The following is a 17553-nucleotide window of genomic DNA, read 5'->3' on the forward strand; positions in this document are numbered from 1 at the left end:
GACCAGCGGGTGTCTTTCCATCAGTGCCAGTTGACATCCTGTGTCCTTCCAGCATTTTGTCGATCTCAAGGATAAAAGAGTAGAAAATGGCAAGTAGACAAGACTTAGCTAGTCACGTATTGCTCAGGGTTCCACCAGAGCCTGGAGTCAGTGGGAGACACGCAGACACCACGTGGGAAGAGGTCTCCTTCCAGGAGTTGACCGGCCATCGGGGCCACAGTCTGTGGCCTGCGGGATGCCTGCCCATGGGCAGGAGCTGGAGCTTCCTAACTGTGGGTGGAGTTTCCTAAACCCCTGACTTCTAGAGCTTCTCCACTGATCTTGTTTTGCCACATTTGATCTAAAATGTCATCCATCCTCCATTGGTTAGGAAGCCGGTCCCAGGCCCATGCTGTCAAGGCGTGGGAGATCCTGGAGGGACATGGATACCAGAGCCAACATGAGTTATGTTATATTTGAAAAGAAGAACCACATGTTTAAAATCTCTGCTGCTTTCTCTTGTGTTTGTTAAGGCCCTGGATACAAAGCCCAGGACAAAAACCGAAGCTGCACTGACTGTTCAGCTCAAAATTCACTTTCTGCTCCATGCCCTTCTTACCCTCTTGTTCCACCTGCTTGTTTATGCCCGACCCAAAGTTCACTTGGTTTTTCAACCACAGCCAGTGTGCAGTGGCAGTTATAATACAGAGAAGATTGAAGCCCAGTGAGCTGTGACGTGTTAGATTGGGGGACGGCGGGGACAAACAGTACAAGCAACCCAACCTCGCTGGCTTCATGCTGGGGATGGCTCTGCTCTTCAGAAGAGCTCCCACCCTGCCCCTCTGTTCCCCACGAGTGGAGACTGACCTGAGGGGTGCCCGAGGGAGCCCTGAGCCCTGTAGGAGCTGCAGAGCCTGTGAGGGGTTGAGAGGGGAAAGGTTCACGTTTCCTCCACTGAAAAGTCTAAATTTACTATTAAAGCTGACATGTTGATCTTCATTTTTTGACCTGTGTCTGCTTCTCAGTCGGTTCGGAAATTGGAAAAGAAATAAAGACTGTTTTTCAAGGTCCCTAAAATATCAACCAATACTCAGTGATCGTACCCACTTGGCGTGTAGTGTTCTCTGTGTATGTGCCTCGTTGCGGGTGCTCCTAGCACGGCCTTGCCCCTTCAGTGCAGATTTAAACTACACTGTATAATGTACTTAAGAAGGTAGGTTTACGCAGTACATTCTAGAATACAGCCCATCTGAAAGTCTGTCTTGTAACCAAGGAGAAATTCCTCATCACTCTGGAGAAAGCAGCTAGAAACAAAAGTTTAGGTTTACACCTTTTATTTAAAATGGTCTATTCCTCGTCCTTTGATTCCTTTTTTTTTTTTTTTTTGGTTTTGCTTTATCATCGACTTTTTTTTGGACATGTACACACATTCTATGAGAATCCATCTATATCAACTGGGTTGGAAGACTTTTTTCTGCACAAACATGGTATAAGAGAGTAAATATGACATAAAAATGACAACACTACTATGACAACAGGAGTGTCACAGCAAGAAAGCAGACATTAATTCTAAAAATCAGGACTTAACTAAATGAAAAAGGCAAATACTTATTTAAATAATCTAAGCCCCCACCCTCCCTGTCCCCTGAAACTGGAGTGTTACATTCAGAGTTGAGTTTGCTCTTAACTGATTAGGACACACTGTATTTTTAAAATTTTAATTTGTATTTTATTTTGTATTAATAATTTCAAATGTTTATAATACCAGTAATTTAAATATTAAGGAACTGTTAGGAGTAGGTTGTATTGTTAACACCTTGTTAAGACAGCATTATAAATAAAGACTTCACTTTTCTCTCAGTTCTGAGACTGTGGAAAATGAAACTGATGTTATATTTCTAGTCATAAATCCTTTAATGGGAAAGTTGCAATGCTGTTGGTCCCACCACGTCTTGTGCCATGTGGGGATTCTAATGGGACCGATCAGTAAAACACACATCAAAACCAACACCTGGTGTTCGGTGTGATGAAGGCATTCTACCATGTAAGTAAAGCCACAAAACCAAAGCATTCATGGGTTGAATGTGTATGTCCACTGTATTCATATGCAGATCACACAGCTGAGGATGGCGCCTGTGAGCAGTGACTCGGTGAAGCTCCACCCCACCCCCGGTCCCTCGCCTCTCCTCTGAGGTGGGCACACGGGTTGGGCAGCAGCGAGCCCCCACCAGCTCATGGGGCCATTTTGGTGGATGACAAAACTCCCCTTGACTTTAGTTTCTCCACCTTTCACGTAGGCATCAGCCCGTCTGTGCAGGTATCAGGTAAACAGGTGATGCAGGTGCAATGAGATACAGATCAAAGTTTTCCAAAGTGAAACTGATGTTGAAATGTTAGGGTCCAGTTGAGTTTAATTTTAGTAGATACTGGGTGACCTGTGACTTGACTCATCTGAACCTTTTTTTTTTTTTATCACCAGCAACTGGGGGAAAAACAGTACTAAACTTAAAAAGAGTTGTGAGGATTAAAGAAAGTAACACACACTGTGAAGTCTATGAAAAATGTAGGTTGATTTTTATTGCTCATGGACTATATAAAGAAACATGATCAGTTGTGTACAATTTATTCCTGTGACCACATTTTGAAAGTCAATTCAATCTCAACGTCCCTTCAAAACTTGAAGATTTTCTTCTGAAACTGGACATACTTTGCATTGAAATGAATACAGCTCCTGCAGGATTGAGTGACACAGTGGAAAACCTCAGAGAACTCTGGGGCACCTGGGCAGGACCCAGACTACTCTCACGGGAGGTCAGAGGTCCCCAGCCGAGCATCGCACATCCATGCATTCCATTCCACACAGCAGCCCAACATCCCATCACAGACCGACACACACAGGACAGGGAAAGTCACAATGGTTCTGATGGCAATGAGCCCATCTGGTGGGATCAACACCTTCTTCTGATCCCTGGACTTCTGTGTCTAAGGTCCACTCCGAGATCACAGAGTTTCCCGGGAACATTTTCAGTGGTACGTTTGAGCTCCTTTCAAACCCCCACGTGCAAACTCGGCTCAACATTGTCGAGCGGCTCCAGGTGGGAAGGTCGAGGTCTGCACTGCAGGGTGCACCAAGACACGGCAGGTGCTCCATGGGCGATGCCGATGGTTTAGAGGCAGAGGTGACTGTACTCGTGGCACGTGGTACCCACGCCAGCCACAGACAGGTAGAGCTTCCCATCGGGACATGCACAGACTTCGTAGAGCCCCTGGGAGCTGCCCGCAGGCCCATGGCTCCCCAGAGCCAGCTCGGGTAAACACACAGTTTCCGCGTCGAGCACAAGCTGCTTGGGAGAGAGCAAGACAAGACCTGGTCAAAGAGGAGGGAACACGACAAACACGAAACTCAAGTGCTCCAAGTATTCCAAGTTCTTTCTCTGCATAGAAAATGAAGTAGGCACCTCCCTCGGCTGAAGTCACAATATAATGACCTGATTCTTTCAAAGTCTATTTCTAGTTTCCATCTGGGCAGGGGGATAAATATTCCTTAGGAACTGGAGGGAAATCTTTTTTTTTTTTTTTCTTTTACTCATTGCACTAGGCCAGCTAGGAAAGTGTATGATGTAACACTCCTTGAAGACCTTTCAGAGTTATCTGGCCAAAATAATACCATTTTTTTGGATTCACATTGACCTTGTGTTCCACTTTAACCTTCAGCTTCTCCTCGTATTAGGATAAAGTACAAGCCGCCGAAGTTGACTCATCTTATTCATTTTACCTTGTGAATGCTGGAATTGCTCATGATATTATTTTCCTAGGAGTGGCAATTAAATTCATCGTAATGGTTAGCAACCGTTTCTCCAGCTTTTAAAATTTTATTTGAAACTCTCTTGTCTTCTATTAGATACAGGAAGCAGGTGACACAGAGACAACTAAAGTAAGAGGGAAGCCACTGGACTTTTTGTTCCTAGGGAGATACAGTTGAACCAAGATGCACACAAATGGCTGTTGACTGAGTTTTGGAAATCTCTGACAGCTAAAAGAAATCAGAGTCATAGCACAGAGCAACCAAGTCTGAGCCCTGGCAGGGTGCTCACTTATCAGAACGAACTAAACGACGTTTGGGAAGCGCCCACATTCTTCCTCGCCAACAAGGTCGAATCCCGCCTTTGTTTTATGCGGCTCTGGTCCCATCAGGCCAAGCTCTGAATACACTGGTGTCCCGGGATGCTGACGTCTCTGCGGGAAACGCAGGGTGACAGTACAAGTGCATGGCAGGCAGGCTTTGCCCTGGGGTGTGGGTCACCGTCAGAGCAGGAAGTCAAATGGGTCTTATGTTTTTTGGAGCAGAACCTATATATGTTATTGTCTAATGCTGTGCTGCTGCTGCTGTTAGTTACTGAGTTGTGTCCGACTCTTTGTGACCCACAGGCTATAGCCTGTCCGAGCTCCTCTGTCCATGGGATTTCCCGGGCAAGAATACTTGGGTTGACATTCCCTTCTCCAGGGGATCTTGCCAAGCCAGGGACTGAACCTGCCTCCTGTGGTCTCCATCTGCAGCCTCAACCACACCCCTTCTTAATATTAAATTAATATCAGTTCAAAATTATCTTTCTGCATTGATGTCTCTTAGCCCTGTGACATTGTGAAGTAAATACTATTTCCTGTACTTGACAAATGAGGAGAGAGGCCCAGAGAGGCCTGTTAATGTTCCTGATTCAAACAGGTAATTGGCAAATTGATCTCACACTAGAAGGATCAATAAATAGTAGGAAGCCTGTGCCTTGCTGCCCATTCTGAGAGGGGGTCTTATCAGGGATGTTTTATTTCTGGATGGAGGTTCCAGAGTTTTCTTTATTGCAGTTCTTATTTTTCATATTTGACTTTCACTGAACCAGCACTTGATGTGAGCAAGCACCCTGGGTGGTAAAAAAAAGAGTTATCACTTACAGGTGACCTCCAGTGACAGTTCTACGGAGAGGGTCACTAGTAAGTGGCAGGATGGACATTCTTTGAGAGCTCTGAATGTCCAGTACTTTTTCAAAGTTGAAAACAACAAGAGACTTGATAGCACAAATGCCAAAGAAAGCAGTCTGGATCCAACAGAGACTGATTTTAACCTTTCTTGGCTTTTCTTTCAGTGTTAAATTTTTTCCTTCTTTCACATTTTCTGTGACGCCTTTCATGACGTCTCTTTACAAACTGTAATTTGCTGATGCTTCATTGGACGTGAATGTCATCATTACTTAGTGGATGTGAGGCTTGTACAATGGGAGCCCCCACCACCCACTGTCCACTGGACTTACCGTCCCATCACTGCTCTGAAGGAGGATGTCCATCTGGGTAAGGGCCTCGATCTTCCCCGCAGGGGCTTGAATGTGAACGCCTTTTGGGGCGTCCATGCTGAGACTCCGTGTCGGAGATTCTAGTCTGAAATGAGGGAAGGAAACCAAGAAAAAAATGGCATAAAAGACAGCCACCCCAGGAATCCCCCAACCAATGGAGAATATACTATATATTTTACTGATGATATTCTTAGAGAAGAAAAATCTTAGAGAATATAATCAGTAATATTATAGAGAATATAATCAGTAAGACATAGTATCTTACAAAAGAGATAGAGACATATAGAGAATATAATCAGTAAGATATATAGTATATTCACTCATTCTTTTTAAAACTTTTAAAAATTAATTTATTTTAATTGGATGCTAATTCCTTTACAATATTGTGGTTTTTGCCATACATTGGGAGCCTGGCATGCTGTAGTTCATGGGGTTGGACCAAACAGCTGCTGTTCAGTCACTAAGTCATGTCCAACTCTTTGTAAGCCCATGGACTGTAGTATGCCAGGTTCCTCTATCCTTCACTATCTCCCAGGGTTTGCTCAAATTCATGTCCATTGAGTCGGTGATACCATCCAACCATCTCATCCTCTGTTGTCCCCTTTTCCTCCTGTCTTCAATCTTTCCCAGCATCAGGGTTTTTTTTCAGTGAGTCGACTCTTCCCATCAGGTGGCCAAAATATTGGAGCTTCAGCTCCAGCATCAGTCCTTCCAATGAATATTCAGGGTTGATTTTCATTGATAAATCCAGAAATAAAGTGCAGTAAAGAAATTAACTTTCCATCAGTGAGAATCTATGAAATTAGTATCCTCTGAAAACTGATGCAAACGTTAGACCATCACAGCCCTGTGCAGCAAGCAGCTCCAGACAGTGTGGTCAGCGTCCACGACATGCCACACCAGAAGAAAGTGCTACTGGTGAATATCTCTGGAAAACTATCTTTTTAGCCAAAACCCAAATTTCTTTGGGAAAAAGAGAAATTTAAGGGCAACACATTCATCTGTTACATGTTCACAAAGATTTGGACTTTGTTGTTTGCTTTTTAAATTTTTTTTATTTGGGAAGACTACAGGGCACATGCAGCGATTTCTCCTGGAAAAATGATTAATTAATGGAGTTTATAGACAGGGTGGAGACTGGCCTCAGCAGGCCTTGTTTCTGTAAGATTCAGTAGCAGCTCCTTGTGATTTAGTCAAACACAGATATAGAACCAGGAACACAGGAGCAGGGGACTTCTCTTATTTGCTTCTGCCTGGAAACAATTGATGGTATTTCCACCAGATGGCCCAACAGGATCACTGGACAGGCTTTTCAGTTGCTGCAACCCGACTCAACCAAAAGGCGAAAGGCTGACTTGCTTGGAATGTTTAAAGGTCCACGAGAAGGAGAAAAGAACCCATCCCACTGCAGGGTCAGAGTACAGTGCAGGTGGTAGGAGAAAGAAAGGGTAACATTTAAGAGGCGAGACGTGCCTGTTAATGAATTTGCATCTAAGGTGACTGATTGACTTTAAAAAAAATTTCTTAATGGAAGTATAGTTGATTTATAATTTTGGCTGCATAGAAAATGACTCAGTTATACATATATATACATATGTATAATCTTTTATATTCTATTCCATTATAGTTTATCACAGGATATTGAGTTTCCTATGCTATACAGTTGTTTATCCTCATTGTTTATCCATCCTATATATAATAATCTGCATCTACTAACCCCCAACTCCCAATCCTTCCCTCCCCAACCCCCTTGGCAGCCACCAGTCTATTCTTTATGTCCTTGAGTCTGTTTCACAGACAGTTTCATTTCTGTCATATTTTAGATTCCACATATAAGTGATATCCTATATTATTTGTCTTTCTCTGTTTGGCTTACTTGACTTAGTATGATAATCTCTAGTTGTATCCATGTTGCTGCAAATGACATTTCGTTCTTTTTTATGACTGAGTGGTACCGATCAACCTTTAAATCAGGTGGATTACTCCCTTTAATTGGCAAGTTTTCTCATCTATCACTATTTGTTATGGAAAATAAAGCTTCTTTTTCTTATGTACCTCTTAGTATGTAAGATCTGACCTGTTATACATGCTAAAATATGACTTTGAGTGTTAGAAGCAGAGATATTCCTGGAATTTATTGGTCAAGTTCTGTTCGGTTTAGGTGTTGGGGGAAACATGATGGTACCTACATGAACCTGGTCTGCAGGTGGAGGCCCCTTCTGGCCACTGCTAACTGCCTGCGTGTTTCCTGCCTGGACTGATGGAAGATGGCAGAGGGGAAAGTGGAGGGTGTGAATACCTTACACCACTGGGCCCATTTCAGGGACCCTCGCCAAAGTGAGTTCATTTCCAGGGTCATTCTCAAAGCACAAGTGACCTCAACAGGACCAATGACTAGCTGTTAACGTTCTCACAACGCAATGCTCCTAGAGGCAGACCTCGTCCCCTCTGCATCATTTCTATCCTTGAAGACAAAACATTTCAATTCAGCACAGGTTTAGACCCATATTACCCAAAAAGGCTGAGATGAGAATGCTCTGAAGTACACATTTCCATGAATGCATTCAACATGGTCAGATATCAAAGACCTAATGTTCACGTGGAAAAATAAACAAGAACAGACAGAGAAATGGTGAGAGAGAAAAACTCTGAGAGGGTGTGTGTGTATGTATGTGTGTAAGCATATGTGTGTGTGTGTGCACGTGCATGCACACACATGCTTAGTCCTACCAGATACTGAAATATCTTCTCAAGACCTATGAGATATCTCTGGGCATTTCAAACAAACTAGGTTGTAGCTTGCAATCTCAGTCTCCATAAAATATTCAAGTTCCAGCCCCTAGTCTCTGTGGAATCCTGATTTCTCCTTGAGTACCCCTGACTTAGCTTCCACTCCACCATAGGCTTCCCAGGTAGTGCCAGTGGTGAAGAACCCACCTGCAATGCAGGAGATGCATGAAACCTGGGTTTGATCCCTGGATTGGGAGGATCCCCTGGAGGAGAGCATGGCAACCCACTCCAGTATTCTTGTCTGGAGAATCCCATGAACAGAGGAGCCTGGTGGGCTATAGTCCATGGGGTTGCAAAGAGTCAGACATGACTGAGCTACACATGCACTGACAATGAATTTTCTACTTGATTACTGGGACCTGGGAATGAATGGGCTTCCTTGGTTTCTACTTAAGTGATATTTATAAACTCTATTAAGGAAACCAATATTTACAAGTGTTTGAGATGGGAACAGATACTTCCATGTCTGTTCATTGTACTGATCTAATGAAGAAACATATGTGTTACTATGTCCTAGGCATGGTTTCTGCCATCACATCCCTACTGGGTTGTAGGGGCTTTGCAGTTTGCCCCACTGTGTCCACATCTACTGATTCCTTAAGTTTCCATTCAAGAGCTTTCTTATCTGTGACTTCATCTCAGATCACCCTAGGAAGAGTTAGACTCTTTCTCCTATGCCCTCACTATCGTTTTGCACCTTCATCATCGCAATGAATGATGTCATTGTAACTTGTTTGCACATTTCTTTCTCCCAACAGAGTTTAAACTCACTAAGGTCAGGGACCATGCCTTTTATCACTGTGGAACCAGTGTATATATATATACATATATACATATATGTATATATATACATATATATATGTATATAGATATAGATATATAGATATAGATATATAGACTCTGGCACATAAACACACTTTATACATTTTTGCTGAATTTTTAAAAAATTTTTAAAAAAAGATTGAATTATATCATGCATGAATGACAAGTAGCTTTAAAATGGTATGTTACAGTTCATACTTCTCTTGAGGATGACCTTGCCCTAAGAAATGTAAGTCTAGCTTAAATACAAGTCAATTATATATTTTTCTTAAAGAAAATAACTGTTACCCTTTCATAACTACCATTTGAGCAAATATCAAAATTTAAATTGTGATATTTAAACATATATATTTCAGAAGTCTTTTTATAAATGATCTTCATGATCTTAACCCAACAACATCCACAAAGTTTTCATAGGTCAGTTAAAATATTCCAGAATCGATCTTTTACTCAGGCCAGGAATAGTAATGCTACTGGACATAGACATAAAAAGGGAAAGACAGGTGATAGCAAGAACTCACAGAAGACAATACAACTCTCATGCACTCAGTCAGCAGAGTCTGGTGGTAAATCAGGGAGTAAACCACTGAAGGGTTCCCCTGGGTGGTGGAAGTGGGAACAGAGCGTACACTGGCTTTGGAGCCAGAGCTAAGCTGAGTCATGAGTTGGCTGCCTTTTTTCCTTTGTGCCTTAGAATGTGCTCCTACCTTGAGTTCAGTGTTCTCTTTTGTAAAATGGGGATTGAGTTGATGCTTTTCAGGTCGAGCTGACGAGGAAACAAAATAAATTATGTGACAGTACAGACACATTTCCTGGCAGTGGCAGGCATTCAAAACCTGTTAGTTCATGTCTTCCATCCAAGCCCCATTCCTCAAGCAATTCCTTATAATTTCATTATGTTCTCAATCACTCTGGTTGTAACACTTGGGAGTGTCACGTTTTAGAAAGTCAGAGAATACTCTTCTGCCATTTCTTTTTCAGGAAAGGCCTGCTGTAGAAGCCAGCAAATTTATTTCCTAATGGGAAAAATGTAAGACGAATTATTTAATTATGAGGCCTATACTTTTAAAACAGTGACGTTCATTGTGAAGAGTGGTTTGGCAGCTCTACAATTTATATTATTTTTAATAACAAAATTTTTCTCATGGCATTACTTTTTAAAGATATTGAATCATGTTTCTTTCCTACAAAAATAAAATGTTCTTCTTCCCTAACTATAATAATTCTATAATATTGATCTCATGGTCCTTTATCAAAATCAATGAAACTGTTACAATTTAATTATAGTCACAATCTAATTTTATGCTGCAAATGTTCTCTAAGTGGGTAAGATGAATTGAACTCTCATTTGCTTTAGATTTATGTTTAATTAGACATTAACATTAAGAGAAATGCCAAATTTCCTAACTCTAATTCCACTTGGTATGAATATCTAGTTGGTATAATAATGATAATAAAAATGATTATTTGTATTCCGCTTTCAGTTTACAAAACATTTTTAACTTCATAGCTTATTAAATCTTCCCCAGAACCCTGTGAGATGTATAATACTACTACTTTTTTATGAGAAAATATAGCCTCTGGCCAAGGTCACCAGGCTTGTTTGTAAAGCTGGAGTTCCTACTCTACATTATTCCTCTGTTATACATAATATATTAGAATATGCTAGCTGACCTGAATATTTTTCAACTTCAAATTCTAAATGTGACTTTAAGTGACATTGTAGACTTGAAGACACTTGTTTTTAAAACTATTGTTTGTTTTTGTTATAAAATACAAATATACTATTGGAATAAACAGTTGCAGCAGTAAAGGACATTCAGTAGCCAGTGATACAGTGAAATACACACAGGCACACAGAGACTCTGTATAAAGAATAAACACATATGGAACGAGGTGATTTTATATATTTTGATATTATGTAGAGATATACCAAAGGTTGAGGATATTATGCCAGTCACAAAAGGACATATATTGTATGATTCCACTTAAACGAGGTGCCAAGAATCCTCAGATTCATAGACACAGAGGGCAGGGTGGTGGCATGCAGGGTCTGGGGAGGGGGACGGGAGTTATTGTTTAAGGGGTGTGGAGTTTCAGTTTTTCAAGATGGAAAGAATTCTGGCGATTGGAGGTAGGGATGGTTGACAACAGTGAGCCTACCATAGGCTTTGAACTGTACATTTAAAAGTGGTTAAGAAGGTAAAATTTATGTGCTTTTTGCCATAGTTGAAAAAAGATATATCAAAGGTTTCCAATTTCTTTGCATATATGGATTCATCATGTTCTCAGTTTTGTAATGCTCTTGTCTCTACTCACAGTGCACATATTTAAAAAAAATGTAATGTAAACTGAAATTTCTGAGAATGCCTTTTGGACATTTTAAGCCCATATAGGACACAATTCTCTTTCACTGAAAGGTGCAATTGTTTTACCTCAGCTGATGATTTTCAGGGAGAAACGATGGGTTGGTGAGCTGAAGCATGAGGACAAGGAGACATCCATGGGTGTCCAAGGTAAGGAGGGGCACCCCCATCAGGTGGGACAATGTGTGTGGGAATGTGGAGCTTGGAGCTGGCAGCTGCTCAGTCTCAGGATGAGTGAGGAGGGAGGCGCCCAGGATGCCAGTCTAGGGAGACCCACAGAGACTAGGTCACAGGCCAAGTGCCCCGAGAGCATTCTGGACTTTCCTATGGCTGACATGGAATCAACGAAGCATTTTTAAATAGCTGCATTTACACCCCTACTTTAATAGCAATGCTATTCACAGTAATCAGAAACTGTGGAAACAACCTCCAATGTCCATCCACAGGTGAATGGATAAAGAAGATGTGGTATATTTACACATACACACACAGAAAATGGAATATTACTCAGTTACACAAAGGAGTGAAATAATGCCGTATGCAGCTATATGGATGGACCTAGAGACTGTCCTACTCTTTAGTACATATTCTAGTCAGACAAAGACAAATGCCATAGGATATCACTTATGTGTGTTGTGGACTCAGTCACGTCCAAGTTATTGCGACCCTTTGGACTGTAGACCACCAGGCTCCTCTGTCCATGGGATTTTTCAAGCAATAGTCTAGGATATTGGAGTGGGTTGCCATGTGATCCTCCAAAGGATCTTCCCCACCCAGGGATCAAACCTGCGTCTCCCGTGTCTCCTGCATTTCAAGCAGATTCTTTACCTGCTGAGCCATCGATGATGCCACTTGTATGTGTAATCTAAAATATGACACAATGAACTCATCTACAAAACAGAAACAGACCCACAGACATAGGGAACAGACCTGTGGTTGTCAAGGGGAAGAGTGGTGATGGAGGGAGAGAGGATTGGGAGTTTGGGGTTAACGGATGCAAACTGCTACGAGGATGGATAAACAATAAGGTCTTAACTGTAGAGCACAGGGAACTATATTCAATATCCTGTGGTAAACCATAATAGAAAATAAAAAACAAAACTTTTAAGTATGTAAAGTATAAATATGTTCCGAACTATACATTTAAAAATGGTTACAGTGATAAATTTTCTATGTGTATTTTTACCACAATAAAAAAAAGCCAGGAAAAAATAAATAAAATAGTGGCATTTAGCCAAGTCCCTGAGGTTTTCTGGAGGAGGAAACAGTCCACCAGAACAGTGCAGGCTGTCCTGGGGCGGGGGCAGGGCTGGTCACGAGTCCTGCATCTCAGAGATGGGAGGACGGGACACGCACAAGGACGTTCACCCTTCCTCTGGATTCTGTCAGAAATGACCTGTCCTGGGTGGGAGGTCATCAGAATAAGGACAACTTAAGGAATAAGGAACCACCTGGTAGTATCTGCTAAAGTGTTACCCCAGCACATAATCAGTTTGTTCACATCTGAACAAAACTCTTACCTGAGGTCCTGGAGTGGGTCGGGTCTTACGAGGGGCGTCTCCACCGAATGTTCAAAAAGAGCCCCTTCAGGCCCTAAACACAAACCAAAGGTGCAGCATTCTTACAAAAGTAAACAACGGTCAACAAATCAAGCCTTTATACTGCATATTACGGGACACGTAGGTTCTGATTGTTGGCTTCGTATAGACGCTTGAGAAGTGGGACAAAATAGGCATAACTGCTTTCCTACTTTTCCAAGAACACCACGATTTTACTAGGTTCCTATAAACAAAATATGATTTTTAAAGAAGTTGCAAATATCCAGGTTTGTTTTAACTTTTAATTTTTCTTTGGGGTATAGCTGATGAACAGTGTTGTGGTAGTTTTATGTGGACTTACATATACATGTATCCATTCTCCCCCAAACTCCCCTCCCATCCAGATAACATTGAACGGAGTTCCCTGGGCTATACAGTAGGTCCTTGTTGGTTATCCATTTTAAATATAGCAGTGTGTACATGTTCATCTCAAAGTCCGTAACTATCCCTTTCCCCTGTCCTTCTCCTCCCCCCAGCAACCATAAATTCATTCTGTAAGTCTGTGAGTCTCTTTCTGTTTTGTATAAGTTCATTCGTATCATTTCTGTTTAGATTACACATATAAGGGATGTCATATGATATATTTTCTTCTCTGTCTGACTTATTTTACTCAATATAACACTCTTTAGGTTCATTCATGTTGCTGCAAATAGCATTATTTCATTCTTTTTAATGGCTGTGTTATATTCCATTGTATATGCATACCTCATCTTTATCCATTTCTCTGTTGATGGACACTTAGGTTGCTTCCATATCGTGGTTATTGTAAACAGTGCTGCAGTGAACACTGGGGTGTGTGTATCTCTCATACTCAGGCTTATTTTAAAACTAGAAAGCAACTGTTGTTTAGTCGCTAAGTCCTGTCCGATTCTTTTGCGCCGCCATGGACTGTAGTCAGCCAGGCTCCTCTGTCCATGGGATTTCCCAGGTAAGAATACTAGAATGGGTTGCCATTTCCTTCTCCAGGGGATTTTCCTGACTCAGGGATCGAACCCAAGTCTCCTGCACTGGCAGGCTTGTTCTTTACCACAGAGACACCTGGGAAGCCCCCTAGTTAAAAATACCGTGTGGTATAATTGAAAGTTGCTAAGAGAGTGCGTCTAAAAGTTCTCATAACAAGAAAATAAATTTGTAAGTATGTGTGGTGATGGACATTTACTAGACTTAGTGTGGATCATTTCACGATATATATGAATATTGAATCAACGTATTGTACACCTGAAACTAATGTTGTTTGTCAATTATTCCTTAATCAGAAATAAAGAGCTATACCTACCAGTTACTCGAAGTTTATCTGTACCAACCATGACTTTCTCTTCATCCACAGTGAACAGTGGTTTGCCATCCTTGGAGTTGATCTGAAACTGCTGACTCTGTACCTCTACCATTTGGGGACCTAAAGAATTAATTAAAACAGCTTATTATAAAGTGTTTACTCTGTGCAGTGTTAAAAACTACTTTTACATGTGCTGTCACGCAGTAGTACAAAATCACTGAACATTTAGGATTTGTCACCAATAGTTTTTTTTATTCTATGATTAAATTTTAAGTCCTAACCCTAAGTCTTATTAAAATTAATTTACATCACATGTGTGTTAGTCTATATCAAATATATGTGTGAATGAATTATTTAAAAATTAATTTTTTCCAGTTTTTAAAACTTGCCAAAAATAATATAATTCTTCTATGCAGATTACTTAAATTGCTATTCTTTTGCATATTGACAACTGAGGATTTTGTTTTCTGAAATATGAGACTTGTGAAAGACCATCTCAGTGAACACAGTTAACCCAGGCAATGAGTCACTGGGATTCTCGCCTCTGCCCTACCCCTCACCTCCTACTCCTTGGAGAAAACAGACATCACCATGGAAATACATCCTCCAACTTCTGCCCTTCCCCTTCATCCCAGACATTTCTGTCTCCTCCGTGTCTTCTATTTCAGGGACAGGGCATCACTTTGTCCTCCAAGCTGACTCCTTTCTCATGAACTTGAGACCCACTGTGAGCAACCCATGGCTGACTCAGCAGATGTTTGTTTCATGGGTGCTTCTAGTGCCAGGCATTGGTGATGCTGTACCTTTGGTGGGTGAGATCTCGTTCAGTCTCTCATTGGTGCACTTGGGTATCCATTATTCTATGTCTCCTAATTTCCCTGTGCTTCTTGTTCTTCCAACCCTGCACCTTAACCCAGCATGATGGATTAATGCCAGATTAATCTCTCTAGAACACAGCATTCAGCATTTGTTCAAGTGTTCCTGAATTCTTTTGTTGGCTCTGTTGTCTTATCTAGAAAAGTAAGTTTATTGTTAAATGGATACCTAAAGCTTTTGTGTATGTGTCCCTGTGTCCGTCACAGTATTCATTCAAGTTGAGGGGGATCTGCTAGAAATTAAATAGAAGTTTTTCAGTTAATACGTTAATCAGTTTTGGATATTGTCACAATACATATTCTGATTTGTACCTCAAAACCCTCCACACACATGCTTCATTTAAATATGTGTATGTGTGTGTGTGCATGTGTTATAAAGTGGAGGTCATTTTTTTCCCTCTATGTTTTATCTCTGTTCTCTTTAGGAAGGCTTGCTTTATTTTTTGTTGGTTGCCTGTATTTTTGCTCTTCTTAGCTTTCCCCCAAACTCAGTTACCCTGTGATTCAGTGTCACTATTTACCTCTTCTGGGTCACTGATATATCTGATATATTTATCATATAAACATTGATCTGCGTTAAGTGATGAATTTGATGTTATTTGAGCTTAAAATCAAGATGAAAAAACTGGAGTAACTTATCCAGTAAGAGCTCACTGTTTAGCTCCCTGGAGGTTCATATAACAATTTGAGGGAAATTTATTAAGTAAAAGGGCTCAACTAAATGACATATTTTTTTCTGTAACCATTACTTCATATATATTGTTGAAATAGTCAACAAATGAGTTTAGCTGCATAGTTTTCATGAGTAACAGAGCCAAGTAAACCCTCAAATCAAAGAAAATGCAAGAGAGTGAGTCTCTTCCATTCGATACAAATTTCTTGTATATTTCTTATGATCAAGGTTCTGTGCTAAGAATTGAATATATATGCATGAGTGAGATGCAGATGGAATTCACAGTCCACTGAGGACAACAGCATGTAAGCCCAGGGCGATGTGATAAGTGCCATGAGATGAGCATGGACAGTGTCCAGTGAGAACTCGACAAGGAATTCCTGTCCCTCCTGGGGGGTCAGGGTGACACCCTGGGGGGAAAATGTCTGGGCTGACATGGAAGCATCGGTGTTTCCCTGATGAGGGGAGAATGAGACCTTCCAGGTAGAGGGGCTACCCCAGCAAAGACACAGAGGTGAATAAAGTTCCACCTTCATTTTATAAAAAATACAGACACTGAAACATGTTTAGTGTTTAAACATGTTTAAACATGTTTTCCACCTCAAAAGAAACTGTTCTCCATGTGACAACAGGTCCGCCATAGGAATAAATCACCTCTTAAAATAAGTGAGTTTATAACTAAATCTTCTAACTTTTATTAAGAGTCTACTAGATTTTATAACCTTGCTGGGCATGCATTAGAAGTGAACATGTCACCCTCATTTGCAGCCACGTCCTTTAAGAAACAAAACTCAAATACTTTCTTCGTGATAAAGAAAGAGCTATTTGGTAAAATAAAATTCCTAATGAAAGGCTTTGGTTCAAACAAAGAGGGAAATAAATAAAAGATAAAGGAAGTAAATAAAGGCAGGTTTTATGGTCTGATGAATTCAGTTTGCGAAACTGGCTCAAGGGTTTTTCTTGTAAAAACACAATCAAATTCTTCCTAACTCACAATATAACCCATTAACACTGTCCCTCCCCAGTATGCTAGCTTTAACTTAAGAGAGCATCATTTAAAAACAAACATTACAAAGTCCTTTAGGAAGGTTTTATTCTACTGCTGCAGATATGGTACCAGACAAATATTGGAGTGGAAGTAGAAAACTGCAGTTAAGTTCACTCTACTAATTTTTCAGAGTAATCTTGCATTATTTACTTCAGCTTTATAGGGTTGGAGTCAATGATCCTTATCTGTGTAGCTTAACTCTAATCTTTAGGCTAGTCTTTTACATCTACATGCATGAGTTCACGGACCTAAATAACCAGGAAAAGGCTCCAGTCCTGTTTATAGCAGCACTGTGGATGAACCCCTTGTTTTAAAAAATTTATTTTATTGAAGTAGAGTTGATTTATGATATTGTAACTTCTGCTGTAAAGAGATTCAGTTATATATGTATATATATTCAGTTATATATATATGTATATGTATATATACACATATACATACATACATTTTCATATTCTTTTCCATTACAGTTTATTGTGGTTTTTGTTGTTTAGTTGCTAAACCATGTCCGACTTCATGTTGCAACCTCATGGACTGTAACCCGCCAGGCTCCCCAGTCCATGGGATTCTCCAGGCAAGAATACTGGAGTGGGTTGCCATTTCCTTCTCCAGGGGATCTTCTTGACCCAGGTATCAAACCCACATCTCCTACATTGACAGGTGGATTCTTTACCACTGAGCCACCAGGAAAGCCCTACGATTTATTACAGGATATTGAATATAATTCCCTGTGCTATACAGTAGAACCTTGTTGTTCATGCGTTCTCTAGGTAATAGTTTGCAT

At 40.7% G+C, this 17553-nt stretch overlaps 1 protein-coding gene across 2 annotated transcripts in view; it reads right to left on the bottom strand.

Annotated features, from left to right (window-relative positions):
• Positions 1 to 2530: 2530 nt before the first annotated feature.
• Positions 2531 to 17553, bottom strand: part of SGCG (sarcoglycan gamma) — a 29369-nt gene continuing 14346 nt past the window's right edge. The window contains exons 5-8 of one of the 2 annotated variants that reach the window (XM_065901927.1): positions 14174 to 14293; positions 12820 to 12892; positions 5283 to 5406; positions 2531 to 3320 (exon numbers count right to left, since the gene is read on the bottom strand). In XM_065901927.1, coding sequence (XP_065757999.1) covers positions 3147 to 3320; positions 5283 to 5406; positions 12820 to 12892; positions 14174 to 14293 — 491 coding nt within the window. In that variant the 3' untranslated portion in view covers positions 2531 to 3146. Of the gene's footprint in view, positions 3321 to 3346; positions 4216 to 5282; positions 5407 to 12819; positions 12893 to 14173; positions 14294 to 17553 lie in introns of those variants that run through there. The other variant, XM_065901928.1, reaches the window with a different exon arrangement.

This window comes from Muntiacus reevesi, chromosome 11 (genome assembly GCF_963930625.1).
Source record: "Muntiacus reevesi chromosome 11, mMunRee1.1, whole genome shotgun sequence".
Lineage (NCBI taxonomy): Eukaryota > Metazoa > Chordata > Mammalia > Artiodactyla > Cervidae > Muntiacus > Muntiacus reevesi.